Source organism: Solea senegalensis, unplaced genomic scaffold, assembly GCF_019176455.1.
Source record: "Solea senegalensis isolate Sse05_10M unplaced genomic scaffold, IFAPA_SoseM_1 scf7180000015318, whole genome shotgun sequence".
NCBI classification, from domain to species: domain Eukaryota; kingdom Metazoa; phylum Chordata; class Actinopteri; order Pleuronectiformes; family Soleidae; genus Solea; species Solea senegalensis.
The window spans coordinates 112,172-133,062 of NW_025321292.1; the positions used below are offsets into that span (position 1 = coordinate 112,172).

At 41.3% G+C, this 20,891-nt stretch overlaps 2 protein-coding genes across 2 annotated transcripts; both read left to right on the plus strand.

Annotated features, from left to right (window-relative positions):
• The first annotated feature begins 1,159 nt into the window (after window positions 1–1,159).
• Window positions 1,160–11,070, plus strand: LOC122762156 (protein FAM222B-like). Its single transcript, XM_044017351.1, has 3 exons — window positions 1,160–1,347; window positions 4,665–4,792; window positions 5,516–11,070. The coding sequence occupies exons 2-3, from the start codon at window positions 4,711–4,713 to the stop codon at window positions 7,579–7,581; spliced, it is 2,148 nt and encodes a 715-aa protein (XP_043873286.1). The 5' UTR covers window positions 1,160–1,347; window positions 4,665–4,710; the 3' UTR covers window positions 7,582–11,070.
• A 1,682-nt stretch (window positions 11,071–12,752) lies between these two features.
• Window positions 12,753–18,365, plus strand: LOC122762157 (transient receptor potential cation channel subfamily V member 1-like). Its single transcript, XM_044017353.1, has 13 exons — window positions 12,753–12,871; window positions 13,549–13,694; window positions 14,038–14,184; window positions 14,782–14,919; window positions 15,098–15,402; window positions 15,583–15,759; window positions 15,840–15,995; window positions 16,479–16,574; window positions 16,677–16,747; window positions 16,824–16,989; window positions 17,727–17,793; window positions 17,941–18,278; window positions 18,351–18,365. The coding sequence occupies exons 1-13, from the start codon at window positions 12,753–12,755 to the stop codon at window positions 18,363–18,365; spliced, it is 1,941 nt and encodes a 646-aa protein (XP_043873288.1).
• Window positions 18,366–20,891: the final 2,526 nt, after the last annotated feature.

Genomic DNA, 20,891 nt, shown 5'->3' on the forward strand with positions numbered 1-20,891 from the left:
TTGTATATAGAGCTCTTTTTTCTTGCTGTCATTTTGTATCACTTTGGGGATTTTGTTATTTGTAGTCTTTTAACCTATCTTCAGTAATTCGCTATAGGCAAGTGGACTCACTTGAGTTCAGTTTCAATTCTCATCCAGGAGGCATCTTCAGTTCTTTTTACCTAGTTCTATTACTCTACTAGTCATCATTGGCTTTTTATGCTTTAAAGGTATTCTTAGTGCAAATATTCAAGCAAAATTATATATGCAGAGCCCGGCCCAACACATGAGTGAGCTAAAACTCTATGAAGGCCCTTGTTGCCACAGAGGGGACCCAAGACCACTTGACATATCTCACAACATTTAGTAAAATATTGCAATTTGATAATGATATGTAATAATATGAATGTGTAACAGAAGAGGACACAATGGATAGAGCAAAATGGAGACAGCTTGTTGTCAGCTTCAAAAGGAAAAAACAACTTTGTAGTGTTTTATTTATTTATTTATTTAATCATTCATTCAAACTTCTCCTTTACAACACTGTAAGGTGTTTGTATATTTTGAGATAAACATTTTTTTATTTCATTAATTTTAGGAACTTTATATAGAGTTTGAGCTCATAAAAGCACAACAATATGGGCGGGGTATGTTGCCTTGTGGATTAAATATTTGGCTAAAATAAGTAAAACATTAGTCATTAGGTCTAATTTTGTGTTCTCTATGATTACACCAAAAAGTATAGCATTATCATTTATAGTAGTAACAACCCCATGAGCTTAAAATCATATTACAAAATGACATCATGATATCCAATGACAGATATTTCACACAATTTCAAAATAAGTGTCTCTCTGGACATGGAACAATATATAGGTCATGATAAAAATGTATTTATGATGCAAAATCAATCTAATACTAAAAAACAAAAGACAAAACAACTCCATTATAAATTCATTTTAAGCTACATGGAATGGGCTGCGAGTTTGAAACCTCTGCCAAAAAGTGTTTCCAGACAATGAGATCATGACACAGAGAGATGTTCTGTTCTGTCCGATGTAGCTTTTACTAGAAAAATACATTCATTTTCAAACACATATTATTCAGCAATTGGTGGTTGTGGTAAATGAACATCCTCTAGAACCCGTGATGGAGGGTGAGGGTTTTTGCGCAGGCGATTACATTTGACTCCTGAATTTCAGAAGCGGTGGTCCTCTGTGTTTGCGCATGCGCAACAAATGTAGCTGCCGTAGCCAGACAGCAGCATCGCAGAGAGACGAGACACCGGGATGGCCTCTGCTTTTTAATGACAAAAAACACATCAGATCTCCACAAAATGAAGTTTCCTTTCTCATAGATTCACGAGGAGTAAGTATATTCCTCTTTCATTCGAGTTACGTCGGTGTTCCGGGTCAGTGAAGCGCTGAAGTTTGCTGAGCAGCTGGCCTGGTCTTAACAAGCACAAAGAAGCTCCTTATTTATTGTGCAGCTTGACTCGAGCTAATACTCTCTATGACGTTGTTACACCGTTTTCATCACCAGGAGAAACGGACACCAGGTCTTCGCAGTCTGCCTGGTTTGTGAGGTGTCGTAAACGGATTACGTCGTTTTTCGTCGGCGCTTACGTTTTTATAGCTGCTCGATGTCCAGCGCACCGATGCTGGCTGGGTTGATGGCACAGATGCTAACGCTACCCAGCTATAGACTGACTGTCTGAAAGTTCACTGAAAAAGAAACACATCTGTGGTCCAACAGGGTCACAGGTCAGCGCTGGGAGTGACCTCACAGTATTCAGTCCGGATTAATGAGGATCATTTTACTGAACACTCAGCAGGGAAACACTAGACCTGAAGCTTAAGGTAGTTTAATTCAGATTAAATAGAAAGGTCTCATTATATAAGGGATTGGATTCACCAATAAGCGCACAATTATAGAAAGCTTTACAGGGATAGTTCACGTATTTTGTAGTCAGATGTTGAAGTTACTAATGCGGAGTCAATGTCTTTCCTTGTCCCAATATACAAGCCAAGAGGAAACCGGTAGTGGCATCACCCATCAGGATTTGAACTCCCATTTGACATCTCGATATTTGCATTTTGGTTAGAGTTGTGTTGACGTATTTCAGCTGGACTTTCACAGACAACCAGATATACAACCAGATATCTATGGTGCCAGCTGTCAATCACACTGGTGTCCACTAGGGGTAGGAATCACAGGGTGCCTCTCAATACCACTCTCGATACATGGTCCATGAAACCAATAATTTCATGATATGAGAATTCTTTGTTAATATATGGCGAGACAATCACGTAGTGATACATTGTGATATCTGTCTAACTGAAGAAAATAAAATGTCCATGAAAGGTTAAAAGTGCAGGATTTCTCTATTTATCCACAACACAGCGAGCACAGTGCAAAAATAATGTGGATGGAGCATCTCCTAACATAGCTTTCTCCGCCACTATCCCACTGTAAACTCCCTCTTCAGCCAAAGTTTCCCTCATTCATTTGAGCAGTGCTGCCACGATGAGAGGCGATACCCGGCACAATGATATATCACCAAATTGATATTTTGACCCACCCCTATTGTCCACTCGTTTGTGCCATGCTTTTGTCTATTTTCCTTTAAATGTGAACATAACCTGCTGAAGAAGACCTGAAACTAGCGATTGAGAAATTTACTCCTCAGGACAAAGTGTCAATCATGTGAGAGGGAGCCTCATTTACCCATCAACTTCTATTCTAGTTGACTTCTTTTTGCAACCATTGGTGTTGCCTCCTGGTGGCTATTCAGTATGTTTTACTTTACTAGTGGGGAATCGATTTATTAGATAAATTATGTCTGACTCTTCAGGTTAGGTGGCAACAAGACCTCATTTCAGCTTGTTACTATTTTCCAACTGACTGTTTACATTTTAGACCAAAATAACTGATAAACAATTTAGTGGCTAGTTGGCACCATTTTGTGTGGAGAATCAGCTTTGCAGCTCTGTACAAGCTGATTTATAAGTGCTGCATGCTATGACAGAGCATAAATTAGGTCTCTTTGTCAGTCAAAAATGCAGCAGGCTGGTTTCTGCTACGTTTTTCTCGCTGTTGCCATTTTCTCCTGTCATCTCCTGGTGGTGGAGCATTATGATTCAGTTGAATGTGTACATGCAATTGTAATTTCACTTCCAACTGCATTATCTGGGTGTGTTAATTTCAACGTTGAGAAGTTTGATCTAGCTAACTTCAGTTGGAATAACATCTTTACATGCAATTTGAAAGTCCGGTTTTAGTCAGACTAATACCAACATCATTAAAACTTTGTTTTGAATGGGAATTGGGACAACAAAGAAACTATGATGTAGCCCTGCAAAAGAAGGCCCAACTGAAAATAAATAAATGTCACAAAAGCTGTGTTTGGTACAGTGCAGTTCAGCTCGCCTTAGTATGGTTTCAAACAGTAAACCCAGGTCTATATTGCATTACCAAGCTAAATCATTTCTAGCTTGTGTGTGTAATGATAACTGCTGCATCAGCTATTGCAAATAACATGACATTATTCAAGCAAGACACAGTGTTGCTCACCAATAAACTTAAAGAAGAAGTAGAATATGACACCGTAAACCCTGATGAGTGCGCAGTGTTTATTTTTACATTTTGATACATTTTTACATTTTTGTATAAGGTCGTAACACTTTTGTCTCCCTGAAGTGATGATTTTCTGCTCATCAATCAACAGCATGCATTGTGTTTAGCTCCATCCTTGCTTGTATCTGGATAAGTAATACAGGGTTGAATGAATCTGTTGATAATTAGCTTCAGATGGCCGATTTTTTTGGTTAAGCCTAAACAGAAAACGCTTCCTTGGTTTATCAGACTCACTTTCAGTACAGAACCCGGGAATGGTTGTGGCTGTCAGCTGGACTGTACCCTGTGTCCCTGTTGTTAATAATGCTTCTATGTATATATGATATAACACAACATTTACTTGGTTTGAAGCCTTTTTTTAATTCTTTGCTCCATATAACAAAGAAATCATTAAAAGTGAATCATTTTGGATTGTGGACAAAACAAGACATTTGAGAACATTGTCATTTCCAGGTTTGACAAACGCTGGTCAAACTTTTTCTGATATTTTATGGACCAAACGATTACTCGATTAATCGTGAAAATGATCTACAGATTAATCGATTATAAAAAAAAAAATGTTAGTTACAGCTCCACTTGATAGGGTTGTAATCAAAGCAGGCCACATCAATGCCTAAAGGACAGTTTTCACTCTTTCCTTACCAAAAGTCGGGTTTTGTTTATGGTTAGATTGGACGTTATTTTGCAAATTCACAATTATTCTATAGTTAAAGTATATGTGCATTCAGGAGAATTGGTTGGGTCCCTGCTTTCTATAACCTCAGCAGAGGAGAGTGTGTTTGTTGTTCTGGCACATCCTCATGCTAGTTTGGTAAATTGTACGCTACCATCTTCCTGTGTTTGTGCTGCTTTGTTGGAGGAACAATTTCCTGTCTTCCTTAACTCTCTGAGAGGTGCACACACTTGCTCCCACAGAGCTATGTTTCAAAAGTTAAAAGTTTGAATTTAAAATACTGTGAAACTGTTGAAACTTGGTGAAAGGAAAGTCTTCTCCTGCCAACGTAAGTGTCTGACAGCAGCTGACTACCACCTGCTCTGTTTCTCCACAGCATGGTGGTGAAAAGGCGTCTCATGCTTCATTAGTGGAACAGTGACATGCTGGCCTGTCTGCCAGCATCAGGTGACCCTACCATCAGATTTCTCTCCCGCACGCAGATGAACACTGGACTTCAGAAATGTGAGTGCTTTGCTTTTCTCAGTGGTCAGCTGGCAGCATCATCACACTGTGTTAAGGTTCACGTTACCATTTAAACACCAAGTATAAAGGGAAAGTGCCAAGACTTACTTGACAACAAGTTGTGATTGTACAACATGATGTTATAATTTTTGACTTTGAACACTTGTTAGCAAACAAACTTGTTTTGGGGTTTTTGTATAGACTGTTATGGATGCACAATATTAGTATCGGTCAATATTAGCTTTAAAATTAATTATTGGGTATTGGCAAGCATGCCAAGTTCCCCTGATATGACACATAACTAAACTAGTAATAGGCTGCACTGCCTTGACTTCTATGCTTGCCTTCTCCAACATTTTTTCTTTATGTTCATCTATTTTGCACAATGAAGAAAATTGATATCTATACCTTCTGCATACTCATGTTGCAGAATATTATGATAATTGCCCTACAGAAGAGCCTAAATGGCCTGATGTATGAGATATATATGTATATATATATATATATATATATGTGTATATATTCAGTGAGTGTGCAAGTGGATTTTGAGGGAAAGATATTAATACATCTGAATCTGAGACCACACCATGGCATTTATTTGTTAGTTATTATGAATTTTTCCACATCAATTGATAATTATTCAAAGCTTGCACTGAAGGTCATTAAATTCAGTGTATTAGGTTTATTATATTAATATATTGTCTGACCTTTTATTCATTGCAGGGGAAACTACACAGAAGATGAGATCTGCCAACTATCCAACCCCAGCAGAGTTGGATGCCTATGCTAAGAAAGTTGCCAACAACCCTCTGACCATTCAGATCTTTCCCAACAGTGTCAAAGTACCTCAAAGGAAGCACATTCGACGCACAGTAAACGGACTTGACACATCCCAGCGCCACAGTCCCTACCCCTCTCAGGTCAGCGCCAGCGGGGGCCTGCTGGCTGTCCTCCTTGCGCCTCTCAAAGGGGTCATCAAAGACTCAGACGGCAGCCGCGCCCGACAGCTTCACAAGGCCATCATGAATCCTCACAGTGGGCCATACGTCACTCAAAGCACTTTAAACCTTTCCCAGCCTGCGCCTCATCTCCAGGGCCCATCCCAGGCTGTCCAGAAGCAGGCTATGGTTCACCCACAGGTGCTACAGCAACAGCAGCAAAGTTTGACTCATCCAATAACTATACAGCAGCCTCAAACAATGCCACACCCACAGGCTTTACAACAAAGGAGCATGGCTCACTCACAGGCTCTGCAGCGACAGCAGAGCTTGACCCAGGCTCAGACTTCACAGCAGCAAAGATTGGCTCACCCACAAGGAATCCAGAGGCAGCAGAGTCTGTCTCACAGCCAGGCACTGCAGCAGCAGCAGCAACAACAGCAGCAGCAGCAGCAGAGCCAGCCCTGTCCATCAGTTGTACCACAGCAGAGACTTTCACATCTGCAGACAATAAGGCATCAGGCAGCTCCTCCGCAAGCTTTACTCACACAAGGAGTGACTCAGGATCTGCGCCACATATCTGATGGAGTTCAGCTACCAAGTCTGCAGCACACCCAAGGGCCCGTTAGTTCCCAGCCACTCCCCCAGGCTGTGGGCACAGGACCTCCTACCATGCCCCCTAACAGCCTCCAGCAGCCCCCACTGGGTCCATATGGGCCCCGGAAGCTCCCGGATGCAGATGCCCCACCAAATATTACTGTGTCTACCTCCACCATCCCACTGTCCATGGCAGCCAGCCTGCATCAGAACCGGCCTGGTGACCTAAGCAGCATTGTGCACCAAATCAACCAGCTGTGTCAGGCACGGGCTGGCATGGGCACCACCTCAGTCTGTGAGGGCCAGATTGCAAACCCTAGCCCCATCAGCCGCAACCTGTTGATAAACGCCAGCTCAAGAGTGTCCTCGCACCACCCGACTCTGGGCTCAGTGTCCAGCTGCCTCATGGTGGGACCCCCAGACAAAGCTGCAGCTCAGATTCCTAGTGCTGTGCTGCATTCACAGCCAAATATAGCTGCTGCTAACAGTATACCTGCTTTTCACTCTGACCCGGAGAAGGTACAGCTGCAGCAGCAACAGCAGCAGCAGCTTCAGCAACAGCAGCAGCAGCTTCAGCAGCAACAGCAGCAGCAGCTTCAGCACCTTTTACATCAGCAGAAACAGCAGCAGCAACAACATTTGCAGCAGCAGCAGCAGCATTTACAGCAGCTGCAACAACAACAGCGCTCTTGGGCACAGCACCAGCTGGCCCACATGCAGCAGCCTCCTGAGGGGGCTCATCCCTGTAAGAACCCAAGAATGGAGGCTCCAGCTGAGTGTGCTTTCCCCTCTGGAAACCTAAATTATTCCCACAAGTTACCAAACACTGCACAATCCTTCCCCCTGAAACACCCAGCAGAAAAAACACGACCTTCATCCCCTCTTAACTGCCCAGTAGGTTCCATGCCTTACATTAATAGCCACTACATGCAGCCTCCATGGGGAAGCCTTCCAGCCACTGCAGAAAACAATGGATCTGGCCCTCAGGACGTCTCAGGGGCTTACCAGGGAGGACAGGCTTCTGCGTCCACAGACCGCATCCCTGGAGCAAAGTACAGGCCAGGGAGGGAGGCTCCTAGTGGCCCGTCAAAGTTAATGCAGAATGTGGATTTCTTAGGAGGGGACTATCAGATGCCCAGCTTTCAGGAGCAGAACTTGGATGTTCTAGAGAAGATGCACAGGTCAGCCATGGGCCAAGTTCAGGAGCCCAGAAATGGCGGCACTGTCCACACTCATCATGCTGGCTACCGTTAAGCGTGTGCTTATCCCCTCTTGGTGTTTTGAGTTTAGTCTCAACGGCTACTTTAAGCTTCTGTGGTTTATTCTTTAAGATCCTGCAGGTGATCAGTTTCTGTGTCAGAGCTTGATTTGTAGACCGACCAGGTTGTGATGTTTCTAAGTAATTCTCAGGTCTTAAGTCATGTCGTACCTTTTGTTGCAGATGAAGGGTTTTTGAGATTGTTGCGTAGAACTCCTCTTTTCATCACTGGCATGTCTTTGCTGCTTGTTTTCATGTATATATGATGTTTTGAATATTAGTTTGGAGCTGAGAATATGCTTGCCATATAATCGCAGTGCTTCTCCTACGTTGACAACATGGGACAGCTTTAGTTTTCTTTTTCCAGCATTTGTGGCCTTACAACTGCCCAAAGGCAAGACTTGAGATGTCCTTGTGAAACGATTTTATTTACAGTAATTTATCGTCTGAAAGGATTTGTGATCCATTTAAATAAGGTTATTTGTATATGCAATTAACAAGACTGTTGATAAGGTTTTTGTTTTTTTCCCAGGAGCGCTCTCCTGCTGTTGAGGTGTACACTGTCAAAGGGCCTGAGTTAGAGCCTCAACTCTTATCGGGAATACAACATGGCTTCTGAGCTGAGCTGTGATTGGTCCTGGTAGTTTTTGCTTCGTTCCATGTGCAACGGCGGTAGTGGACAGAAAATGGCTGACTCATTGTTTTCTGTTTCTGATGATGTGAGCAGAATTCCCTTGTATATGGAAAGTTTAAAGTGCCCTCATGAGTGTAATATTTGTTGTAGTATTACTTTATGACAGTTTTTATTTTATTTCTGTAGATGGTCCAACTTGAACTGTAGAAATTACTTTTTAATGTTATGATTAATATTTGGCAAAAGGAGCAGAGTCTCCGTCAGCCTCTATTTGTCTAAAGCTAATGTGAAACCGAACAGCATCCCATAATTATTATTAAAATAGTTTGTGTGTGTCGGTATGTGAAAAGCAAAATGATCACTTGCAAGCATGCAAGGTCTTCAAAAACAAAGTGCAAGCTGGGAAAATGATTTGTTTCCTCACCACTTTACTACTGTAATGCAAGTGAACGGATGTGGTGTGGACTGTATCTGTGTGGCTGTTCACCTGCGAATCACTGGCCTTACCTGTGTCGTACATGTGCTACCTATGAAACAAACAAAAACATTTACTGCAGGTCATTCTGCTGGATGTGTTGAGCACAAAGCTTTGGACCCGTTTCTTCCTCCTGTTCTCTGTGTTTTTGGGTCAATTGTGTCCAAGCTTTTGTTGCTCTGTTGTCATCGAGCCTTCTGGAAAAAGCCTTAAACGTCAAAGTAGTTCTTCTACTTAATACTTCACTGACTTTCTCTGCCAGGAGCTTAAGTATGGCATTGTTTTTCCCTTAGCTTTTGGTCATTTGAAATTTGTTAAAACTGCACTGTCAGATCTTAGGGCATTGTTAATATGTATAGGCAGTCAGATTAGGTGATTATTTTTACCCTTTAATTGGAAATATTAGGGTGAAACCTGTTCATAAATCACCTGTTCTGCTGCCTTAAATGTTGCCTAACTATCAAGGATTTAAGATGATTTTAAGAGTAAATATAAATAGTATGTATTTAGCAGAATTAATAGATATGTAGATCAGGGCTGTAGCAGTTATCTTAAAGTATTTGGACTGTGTTTTAGTTGTTATACTTATAATTAAATATCCTGATATAGTTTAATTTATTTCTTTGGACCACTGCATCCTGAAGCCATAGGTGATTTCACATTAGGTGCCATAGGTGACACACATTGATGATGCAGACCGTGAAAAACAGATTCAGCAAAGGTTTGCATCTGTGCTTTAATATTACACAAACACCCAGTGCGTTTCCCTGTAGAGACAGAAAATGGCGTCACGATGAGGTGTCAGTCGTCTTTAGAGGAAAGACAGCTGATGTGGAAAAACCGTACCATTTCTGAATTCTGCTCTTCATACTTGACAGCAGTTTATTATTTTTCCTGGCTCTTGTTTTTGACGTGCCTGCCCCTTGAAGCTGCTATTGAATTTAATCTTAACACACACTACTATGATTTGTGTGTGTTTGTGTGCGTGTGTATATGTGTGTGAATAGTAATGATGTATGGGCTGTTAATCGGTGAAAAACAATGGGATGGGTGAAAGAAGGGCGCCTCTCTAATTCTGTCAACATGGCTGTCATTGGATTCTACCAGGAGATGACTGTACATGTGATTACTGAGCGGTGTTAGGGTGGTGGTGGTTCCCTCGTGTCCGTCTCTTCACCTCAACAAGAACAGACACTGAGTGAGAACGATGAACCATGTGACCCACCTGTCCTCTTCATGTTGAACTGCCTCGTTACAGCCCGACACAGTCAGGTTCTACACTTTCATATGAAGTGCCTCCACTGGGCTTAGTATGGAGAAACGTGTGTGCACGCGCACATGGGTGCGAGTGTGTGTGTGTGTGTGTGTGTGTTTGTTTGTTGAGCTTGGGTACTTGCACACGGGTGTGCACGAAGTTAATCTCTGATGGGGGACCAAGCTACTTAGTGTAACTACTGATACTGTGTCATGGACTGAAGTCCTGAAGTGTGCCACGATTCCTCGACACTGTCGGGATGTGTGAACTGTTTGCTGCTGACTCACTGACCAAAGTGACCAAGCGTTCCTCTCTGTAAACCCCTCCCCCCTTTCCCTCTCCCAGTCAAAAGCCTCAGCAGGCTTTTCATGGGAACTTATTATGTTCTAACAGTAATAAGCAACAAGCTGGTGACATAAAGAAGAGCTGCTACCCTCATTTACTGGTCAAAGAAGTTGTGAAGTAAAAACTATAAAGGTGTGAAGAGAGCATGAAGAAATCTAAAGAGAGTGATTCCTGCCTGCACAGAAAAAAACCCATTTGGTTCTGTTAATCACCAATGATTACGATAATCGAAGGAAATTAAGTTCTGTAATTTGAGGTTATGAATATTTTCCGGGATCATTATCAGAAAGAACTCTGGAACAGAGCAACGTCTGCCAACATTTGCATTCTCACGTACCTGACATTCCGGACAATCTGTGACGATGTTCGAACGTTAGTCCACGCCTGTAAACATATTTTGACACTAAAAAGAACATCTTTGATTTCTGGACTAAGCAAAAATATCTGAGGACATTGTCATCTTGAGTTTTGAAAAATACAGAAGTGTTTCTCTATCTGATAATAATCAATAATGGAAATAATTTTAAGTTGCAGAACTTGATTTGTTGTCCGCATGCACTGTGAGAGGTGTTGTGGGACAACACAGGTGGTTTTATTAGGTGCAGGTTTGTGACCACTCACTGTAGATTTATTTGGACTCCAGCAGTGGTGGAGGGGGGTTACTGTCTCTACTTTGTGAAAATGTGATATTCCAGTTTTGCCTAACCTTCAGGAATAAAATGTCTTGCACAAACATTCCCCACCCCCCAACCAAAATAAAGTTTGCAAACACAGTGCGTTAACTGCCATTTTGTCTTTATTTCCACATGTGACAGATGAAATTGCAGTCCTCTCAGACCCACGGTGCAAAACAGGCAGTAACAATAACATGTTCATCTATGAACTCTTTTTATTCATTATTGATTCATTTCATTTTGGAATTTGATAAATCTGCTGAGGTCAAGGTAAAATTAGGAAAATTGTAGAACAAGTGGTGGAACTGGATAGCCCAGTTGGTAGAACTTGCCCTAAGGGACGAGGCCCCCATGATTTCTACTTTCCAATCATTTGCAGCATGTTTGCACTCCTCTCTCTCTCTCTCTCTCTCTCTCTCTCTCTCTCTGCATGTGTATCTGTCTTCACAGATGAAAGTGGTTTGAGGACAAATGCCCACATCTGTCCACAGGAAAGACAGGAGACCACCTCCTCAGCTGATATTGTCACAGCCGCAGCGGTTTCAGGTTTTTATCACACACCAGTCAACACCCATATGTTAATTTATCTGCAGCCACTCCCCAAAATATTAATTGTTATCAAATATTGCTACTGATTTCTTTTTCCTCATGTGTAAAATGTGTTTTATCTGACCACTTGGACCTGTTACAAACAATTCTTGCAAACAGTTGGTGTGTAAAATAATACCTCACTGATTTGAATTTAGTTTTGTATTACTAGAATAGAGGTAGTATACAGTTTCCCCTGAGTCGAGAAATACATACATTCTTCTTTTTTGTTACGTGCACCAGTGACACTTGGTCCGAGGCTTGAAACTGCAACACTAATGACGCACTTTTTAGAGCCACTCGTAGGGGGACAGGACCTCATTCCCAGAATGTAAACAATGTCCGCCATCTTTGCTAACCGGACCAAGTGTCACTGGTGGGCGTGCAATAAAGAAAAGAATGAAGATATGTCTCAACTCAGGGGAAACTGGAAACACAATTTTTCAAAAATACTACTGCTATTCTAGTAATACAAAGCTAAATGCAAATCAGTGAAGTATTCCTTTAAACAAAGGGCTGGCACGTTATATGTTGAAGACTGTCGACATGTGCTATGACAGATCTCCAAGGAGGGATGTTTAGTCTGAGCGAGGCCTCAGAGTGCATTCAGGTTTAGGTCCCACAGTTGCTCTGACAAATGCACTCATATTAAAGACATGAGATATTTTAGTATATCTGTATGTATTAGGTCCGGGAATACCGTCAAATACAGGTTTTGCTTGTGGTATGAAATTACACAGCAGATACTCTGGTTGCTCTAATTGGGTCAAATTAGTAGGTCTGGGATTGGCTGAAGCAGGAACAACAGTATTTAAAGGTGATGCATTTGTAAATGACCCACAGTATAAAGAATGTACACAACAACTGAAAACAAAGCCTGCAACACTGGTTTTGGGGCTTGACTGGCTGAAACTCAGATAAGTTTCTGGGGAAGGCACTGGGGAGATACAACTCTTAAGAGGGGAGGGGAGTGGATTAACAATGTGTTTCAAAACAAGTGATGCCTGATTCACAGCCAACACTCAAAACAGGTAAACAAGAGTTTCTACATCATCCAGGCAGAAAAGGAACACCTTTACCATTACCTCAAAGTAACTTCCTACCTTCTGTCTATACCTGAGCAGCAGACATTCATACCTGATGAGCCACCTGTGGAGCCACACACTCTAATCTTCTCAACATTAAGAACAAACAAGATGGAGAAAGAACCGCCACAGGATGACAAGCAGCTCAATGACATCCCCGAAAGTCTGGACTGGCTTCTGAGCACAGACGACGAGATCATTCCTATGGACACAAACATTCCAATGAATAGGTAACCGGTTCTACTTGAGAAGAGCTGCAATTTCATTTTTACAACTTATGCATGTGGACTTGAATTATTCACTGATGCAGATACAGGAGTCATCAGCCCAGGCACAGCTGTGATTTTTATCCTGTGGAGTATAAAATGTATTTTAGCCTTTTGAGACTAAGCTTCACATGGTTGGTGTAGTGGTTAGCACTCTTGACCCGGGTTTGAGCCCTTTCTGCATGCAGTTTGCATGGGTTTTCTACAGGTCCACAAACATGCAATATGGGGACTAGGTAAACTGGACACTCTAAATAATGTTTTTTTTATCTGGTATGCAAATTACATGTGATTGTGATTGTGAGATTGTAAGAAATAAAAAAATTGTGATTGTAATATTTTAATTTTTGTTTTATCTTTCAGTTGAACATTTTTTCAGTGACAAAACTTGTTGTTTCATTGCCAATATTTAATTTCAAAGACACAACTTGTTTCAATGCCAATATTTACTTTATTATTATTATTCCTCAGTTTGCTGTCACTGTTCTAGCTCCATACCTATCGCACTATGTCAGCTGAGAGGCACGGCACCCTCGCGACCCTCCTGTGGAGGATAAAGCGGTAGAAGATGGATGGAGACTAAGTTTCAGGAATGATGTAGTCAGTGATTTGTGTGTTTCTCTATGTTTCAAACCATATAGTGACACCACTGACACTGTTGGTACGTCAGCATTCACCAGGAAGCGGCTCTTTGAAGCAGCATCCCAGGGAAACACAACTAAGCTTGATGGTCTGCTCAACTACCTGTTGGTTAATAATAGACGACTTACGAGCCCAGAATTCACAGGCAAGTGGGATGAAGCAGTTTATTTGCCTTGTTTCTGAAGGACAATGTCTCACTCTTACATGTGATGTGTATGTTTGAATCAGTGCAGTCATGTGTCCTCAAACATGCTTGTGCGGAGCCAGTTTTGGTGGAGTTGATCTGAGTAGAAAAGGAATCACTGAAGAGGAAGATGTTTTCTTAAGTATAAATAGTACAACCACTGGGAGGTCTCTCATCCAATAATAATAATGATATAGTGTGGTGAGACTGAAAGTAAATGTAGGGGTTATTATTAAAAAAATAATAAAATTAGTGAATTTTCATGTCAACACCTACAGTATGTAATCGTGTGCACAACTTTCAGACTGCGGGAAAACAGTGCTCCTCAAAGCTTTGCTGAATCTGAAAGATGGAAGAAACGACACCATTGACGTTTTCCTCGACATCGCAGAGAAAACTGGAGATTTAAAAAACTTAATCAATGCGCCTTACAAAGATGTTTGCTACAAAGGTAGGTGACATAGTACGGATATGTTTGCAGAAGGTATTTGGACAAAATGCATATTTATTTTACTTACATCACATGCCTTTTGTCAGAGTAAACTGAAGTTTGTGCACCTCTCATTCTCCCAGTTGCTGGTTTACTGCTGCCTCATTTGTGTCACTTAAAGGTTCATGTGGACGCAGCCTCAGGCTGGTTCTCTGTACAGGCGCAGCACACAGCTCGGTCAGCTCTGACTGTCTCACCTCATGCAACCACAAAGCTGTTGTCCATAACTTCCATGAGGCTGATTAAAAAGACAGACATACCACACATAATATATGAAGCAGTGCAGAGACTAAAAGTTAACATCTTTCTCTGTGTGAGTATGATGGGAGAGAGAAAGAAAGAGAAGCAGTACGTCAAGTAGATTTACTGGCAGTGTCTATTCAGATGTCCTCAGGGGATTATATCATTTCTCTGGAGCTTTACATGTACTGACTTGTGTACAGTAACTGTGAACACATGAATGCTTTGTCAGAGTTCTGTGGTAGGTGTCTCACTATACAAAATCCTGACATCACCACCTTTGTTTTGTTTTCTGTAACAACAAACCACACGTCACAGGTCAGACAGCGCTGCATGTCGCCATTGAAAGACGGAGCTTCTATCATGTGAAGCTGCTGGTGCAGAAAGGAGCTGATGTGCAAGCCAAAGCCAGTGGAACTTTCTTCCGGCATGGTGTGGGACTGGGCTTTTATTTTGGTGAGTAAATCTAAATTCGAAATATCACCAGAGGCATCTTGGTGTGTCCTTTTATCGCTTTATTGCTTTTAAATCATTTATGGTGTGAGTTGGCACAAAATACATTTGATTTAATTTGGTTATTATTTCAGTTGAGAATGACCTCATAAATAAAATCAGCTTTGCTTGTTTCCTTCAGGAGAACTTCCACTGCCGCTGGCTGCCTGCACCAACCAGTCCAACATTGTGTCCTTCCTCATGGAAAACCCGTATAGAAGAGCAGAATTGACTGACAAGGACTCACAAGGAAACACTGTCTTGCACACTTTGGTGGTCATAGCAGACGACTCACCGGAAAACACAGAAATGTTTGTGACGATGTACGACAAGATTCTCATTCAGTACACCAAGCTTGAGCAAACAAGAAAGGTCAATCTGGAAGAGATTAAAAATGACCAGGGCTTGACTCCTCTGAAGTTAGCAGCCAAACTGGGGAAGATTGGGGTAAGTTTGATACCCAAAGTATAATTATCACATGCACATACTTTTATAATATCAAACATGTCACAGGAACTTACCAAACTGAGCTCAGATGTTTTCAGTTTTCCTTTCTTGAACATAAAAAATGTGCGTGTAAGATATCATACATCCCACATCATCTCTGTATGATCTGTCACTGAAAAGCTCTTCAGGCACATTTTGCAACGAGAATTTGTGGATGAGGAGATGATGCCGCTGTGCAGGAAGATCACAGAATGGGTCTATGGACCCGTTCACTCCTCACTTTATGACACAAGCTCCATTGACACCAAAGAAGACAACTCTGTGTTGGACATAATCGTCTTTGGGAGCGAAAGTCCGGTTAGTGTTAGTGTTTTGTAATTTTCCTCTGTTTTTTTCTTCTTCTAATGTTTTTAATGTGAAAATGTACCTTCCCTCAGAATCGACCAGAGATGCTCCAGATCGAGCCTCTTAAAAGTCTTCTCACGGACAAATGGGACAGGTTTGCTTCCAAGTTATTCTGGATGAATTTCGTGGTGTATCTGGTTTACCTGGTCATCTTCACCACTGTGGCCTGCTACAGAAAGGACGGGGAGGTGAGACTGAACAAAACCATCTTCACCAAACTATATATCATTTTATATGATTTTGAGTTCTTATTTTAGAATATAATAGAATAACCTTTCAGCAAATCCTACAACTTAAACATGTAAAATATTAATTGAATTAAAATGTTTAATTAAATATACTTTAAAATGAACACGAACTGTGTAAGTATTCAAATCTGATGATGAGCTCAGCTAAACAGACACTGGGGAATATGGAGAAAAGTTTGGAGGGGGAAACCTTTCACAAATCAGTGTTCCTCGGTCTCATGATCCAAAAAATCTGATCATGTTACCATGAGCCTTGGTCCCTGCACTCTTCATGTACAGTAGTCAGGTGCTCTCCTAGTGTGTCTTAGCTTTTTATGCTAAGTTTGTGATTGAATGAAAACATCAAACCATACATTGTTGAAACAACATTAAGGATTTCCTTGTAAATGACTCAACACAAATCAATCACCTTTTCACCCGCAGCCACCGTTTCCCATTGAAAACGTCACGGTTGACTCCCTCCGCCTCATCGGCGAGTTCATCACTGTCTTAGGAGCAGTGTGGTTTCTCTACAAATCGGTGAGAAACTCCGTACTCACTCTAATACTTCACACAAAAAAAGGCCAACATTCATTTAAATGTACTAACATGTTCCCATATGTTTGACATCTGCTTCCACAGATAACTATTTTTATATGGAACCCACCAAGCTTCACGTCTCTGTACACTGATGGAGTCTGTGACATTCTGTTGTAAGTATCACCATGTCAAACGAGGTTTACTTGTTTCATGTCATTGTGTTTTCACCGCTTCTCGTTGTGTTTGCAGTTTCCTGCAGGCAACACTTCTCCTGATTTGCACAATCTTATACGTCACTGGACGGAGAGAATATGTTGGACTCCTCGTGTTGTCTCTGGCCCTTGCCTGGATCAACGTCCTTTACTATTCGAGAGGCTCTAAACATATGGGGATATACGCTGTCATGATGCAAAGAGTAAGAATTGGTTTATAAGAAGTAACAGCGAGCACTGTTGCCTCACAGCAAGAAGGTTCCTGGTTCACGTCCTGTTCTCGGTTTGCATGTTCTTCCTGTGTGTGCGTGGCTTTTCTCACATTCAGACGTTACTCTAAATTGACCGTATATGTGATTGTGTGAATGAACGGTTGTTTGTCTCAATATGTTGGCCCTGTGGTAACCTGTCCAGGGTTCATCCACTCTTTTGCCCGAGGTCAGCAGCCAAACGCTTTTATCCAATGTGACTTACAAAAGAGGAATAAGCCACATAGAAGAAGTCTTGGAAAAAAATCCACTAGATAGGAACAGTGGACTGACAGAGGGTAAGAGTGCAGAAGTAGAGTGTAGAAGGAGATCATGCAGGGGAGTGGGTAAGGTAAGTTCTAGGACAGAAGATGCTCTTTGAAGAGTTGAGTCTTCAAGAGCTTCTTCAAGATAGACAGGGACGTCCCCTGTTGTGGTAGCGCTCAGTAGGTCATTCCAGCTTGGAACGAAACACCAAAAGAGTCTGATCCAATATCTTGAGATTGCTGTGAGCAACTTACACCATGGCAGATGCTTTGTGATGCAGCCTGGAGCTTTGGTGTCAGTCAGTGAAATCTAAATACAAAAATGTAATGTCTGATATGATTATTTATCCATTTATCCATTCACGCTTCATCACTTTCAAGTTTAAAATCGACATTCCTCACCTTTAAAATACATTTTCTTTTTAGATGATCCTGAGTGACCTGTTGACCTTTTTATGTGTCTATTCGGTCTTGCTTGTTGGATTCTCAGCAGGTAAAACTCTCATGGCTTCCAAATGTAAAAGGTTAATTACATGCAGAATAATAATAATAATAACAACAATAATAATAATAATAATGATAATGATAATGATTTATAAATAAAGACTTCATTTTAGATTTATCATCTCCTCATCCACAGCTCTGGTTTCTCTGATGGACGACTCCGCTGCAGCTCAAGATCAAACACCAAACAATGACTCACTGCCACAGGGAAGGAGCTTTGATGTCGAGCCATTCGTATGTGAGAAGCCGACTTACGATGACCTACGTTTCACAGTACTGGAGCTCTTCAAGTTCACGATTGGAATGGGAAATCTGGAGTTCATCAACCATGTGCAGTATAAGGAGGTTTTCTACATCCTGCTCATCACGTACATCGTTCTCACTTACATCCTGCTCCTCAATATGCTCATCGCCCTGATGGGCAACACAGTCGAAAGACTCTCCAAGGAAAATATAAACATCTGGAACATGCAGGTGCGAAACTGTCAGTCAGTGCATTTTTTAAGAAAGTCTCATGTTAATGTAATGATAATTCTTAACCCTTAGAGCACACAGCGTTGAAGCTGCTTTTTTCCATTACTGTTAAAACATATATACAGAGGCTATAGGAATGTGCATAGTGTCTTAATAAATAAATAATAATAGAATAACAATGTGCAAAAAAACACAAAACATAGGCAAACAGACAGAACTTAATGATAATTCCTTTTGTTGTTTTATTTATTTTTGTCATATATCCTCAGAGTTGGCTGTTTTCCAGTGAGCATTTTCAGACGTTGTGTCTGAAAGATGAAAACGGCAAGAGTCGCACATTTTTCAGGTAAACCATAATATTGATGAATGGTAACTAAGTAAGTGCTGTCATTACATTCAGATTTAAAACATTTGTTTGCAGTTCTGTAACATAGGGGGAGACCAGGGACAGCTGTAACACTTTTTGCAATTTTCAGCAATACATCAAAAACCATTTACGCTGGAATAACCAATTGATTTTATTATAAACTTCAATCTGTTAACTGTTGAAATAATGTATTAGTGGTTTTATGAAATATGTACAGGTAGCAAAATGGCAAACTGGCAAAAATGGAGGTCAGGGCTGACTGTGATCCAAGCTGAAGACCCAGTGAATCTCAGGATGCAGCTGCCGCGTCGCTCCCACTCGTCAGGTAGGATGGAACACACACACACAGTGGTGTATTCTAATTTTTTGTACTGTGATGATTCACTCCTAGCCTCTTCCACACTCGTCCTATAAACGCCGCCACACTCACTGTCGTACACAGTAGCCTACAACCACCACAAGTAATTGAGATTATTCAACACTCAATATTGTCATCTGTTTCGAGGACAATAAACAGTCACATTAAAATCACCATTAGGCACTAGCATCAAATAAACTATAAAGCATCAATACATAAATAACTGTTGGCTATATATAAACACTGTACTACTGGCCTCAGTACTAATGTGCTAATGTGCTAAGGAGACGACGAGATACTTGAATCCTTTGCACAGGACATTTATTGCTGCTGCTGCTGCATGCTCTGTTTAGAGTTTTAGAGACCAGAAAGTTGGTCATTTGTCAGAAACAATTACAACTCATTAAAATAAAATACCCTATATAAGAAAGAATAAATGCAAAAATACAAAATAAAAACATGTTCTTTAGAATGATGTTTCCCATACAAAAATACTTGAATAATCAATTTAAATGAAACATATCAGCAACTGTTCTAAGACGTCTCACACTCATACTTAATCACACAGCAAAATACACATTTTTAATCACAGTAAGTCCTATGCAAATAACATCTCAACCTGTCTGATCTTGTTTCTCAAGGATGTTGGTCTACTTGAGCCTGATGACTGGATCTTAAACATCGTCCACTCCTCAGATATGGAAATTATTTTCTCTGTTAAGACGCCAGTTGATTTTGTTGAGCTGCAAATAGTACAACCTGGAAGTAAACAAAAACATGACTAACATCATACAAGTAGTATGAATCTATATTAGCAATAACACCTTCTGAACTGGGGGCCACACGGTGGGGTAGTGGTTAGCACTCTCGCCTTGCAGCGAGAAGACCCGGGTTCGAGCCCCGGTTGGAACAAGGGCCTTTCTGCATGGAGTTAGCATGTTCTCCCCGTGTGTGCGTGGGTTCTCTCCGGGTACTCCGGCTTCCTCCCACAGTCCAAAAACATGCAATGTGGGGATTAGGTAAATTGGACACTCTAAAATTGACCATAGGAGTGAGTGTGAGAGTGAATGGTTGTTTGTCACTAGCTGTGTGTGGCCCTGCGATGGACTGGCGAACTGTCCAGGGTGTACCCCGCCTATCGCCCGATGAAGCTGAGATTGGCACAGCACCCCGCGACCCTCTGGTGGAGGATAAAGCGGTTAGATGATGACTGACTGACTGACCTTCTGAACTGGATAAGAATCTATTCAAAATAATTGAATGGACTGTAAATAAGCTTCACTGTGACAATACCATTATCATTTTATTGTAGAAAAGTGAAATGAATGTATCTTTAAGTGTATCTGTGTAGCTTTATAAGTTGGCTGATATTTACCTAACTTTCTGTCCTTCCATTCTAACCAAGAATGCCTGCTTTCTTGGTTAGCCTGACTCTGCCTGACTCTCAGTCCTTAGGGCTGACCAGGAGTTATCATCTAGAAAGAACAAAGAGATATTCATGCATGCACACACATACTCATAGTCTCACAGTAACATGTGTAATAACTACGTTATTTACTATGTTACTACAACCAGATTGAGCTAGCAAGGCCGTTTAGTGAATATGTAGGTGGCATGTATTTAGTTTGGGAAATCTCTTATAAGCTAGTGGCTAGTAGTCTACGGGTAGTTTGTTGCTTTCGCTTCATATTTACTGTTGAGCTGCTGGTGAGTTGACATCGCTGTCATCTAGGTGACGTGAGGTCAGGTCTAGGACACGGGCAGACTATCGAAGTTGATACGTGTCATTGAGCATTTCTAAGTGGGCATACGGAAATGCTGGAGCTTTCTTAGTGGGCATACGGCGTATACCTGCGTATCACCTCTGCACACACTCACTTGTACGGCA

Coding starts and splice junctions, on each gene's coding strand:
- LOC122762156 (XM_044017351.1), top strand. CDS start 4,711: ATGCTGGCCTGTCTGCCAGCATCAGGTGACCCTACCATCAGATTTCTC. Junction 4,793..5,515: donor GAACACTGGACTTCAGAAAT/GTGAGTGCTTTG, acceptor TATTCATTGCAG/GGGAAACTACACAGAAGATG.
- LOC122762157 (XM_044017353.1), top strand. CDS start 12,753: ATGGAGAAAGAACCGCCACAGGATGACAAGCAGCTCAATGACATCCCC. Junction 15,996..16,478: donor GCTACAGAAAGGACGGGGAG/GTGAGACTGAAC, acceptor TTTCACCCGCAG/CCACCGTTTCCCATTGAAAA. Junction 16,748..16,823: donor GGAGTCTGTGACATTCTGTT/GTAAGTATCACC, acceptor TTGTGTTTGCAG/TTTCCTGCAGGCAACACTTC.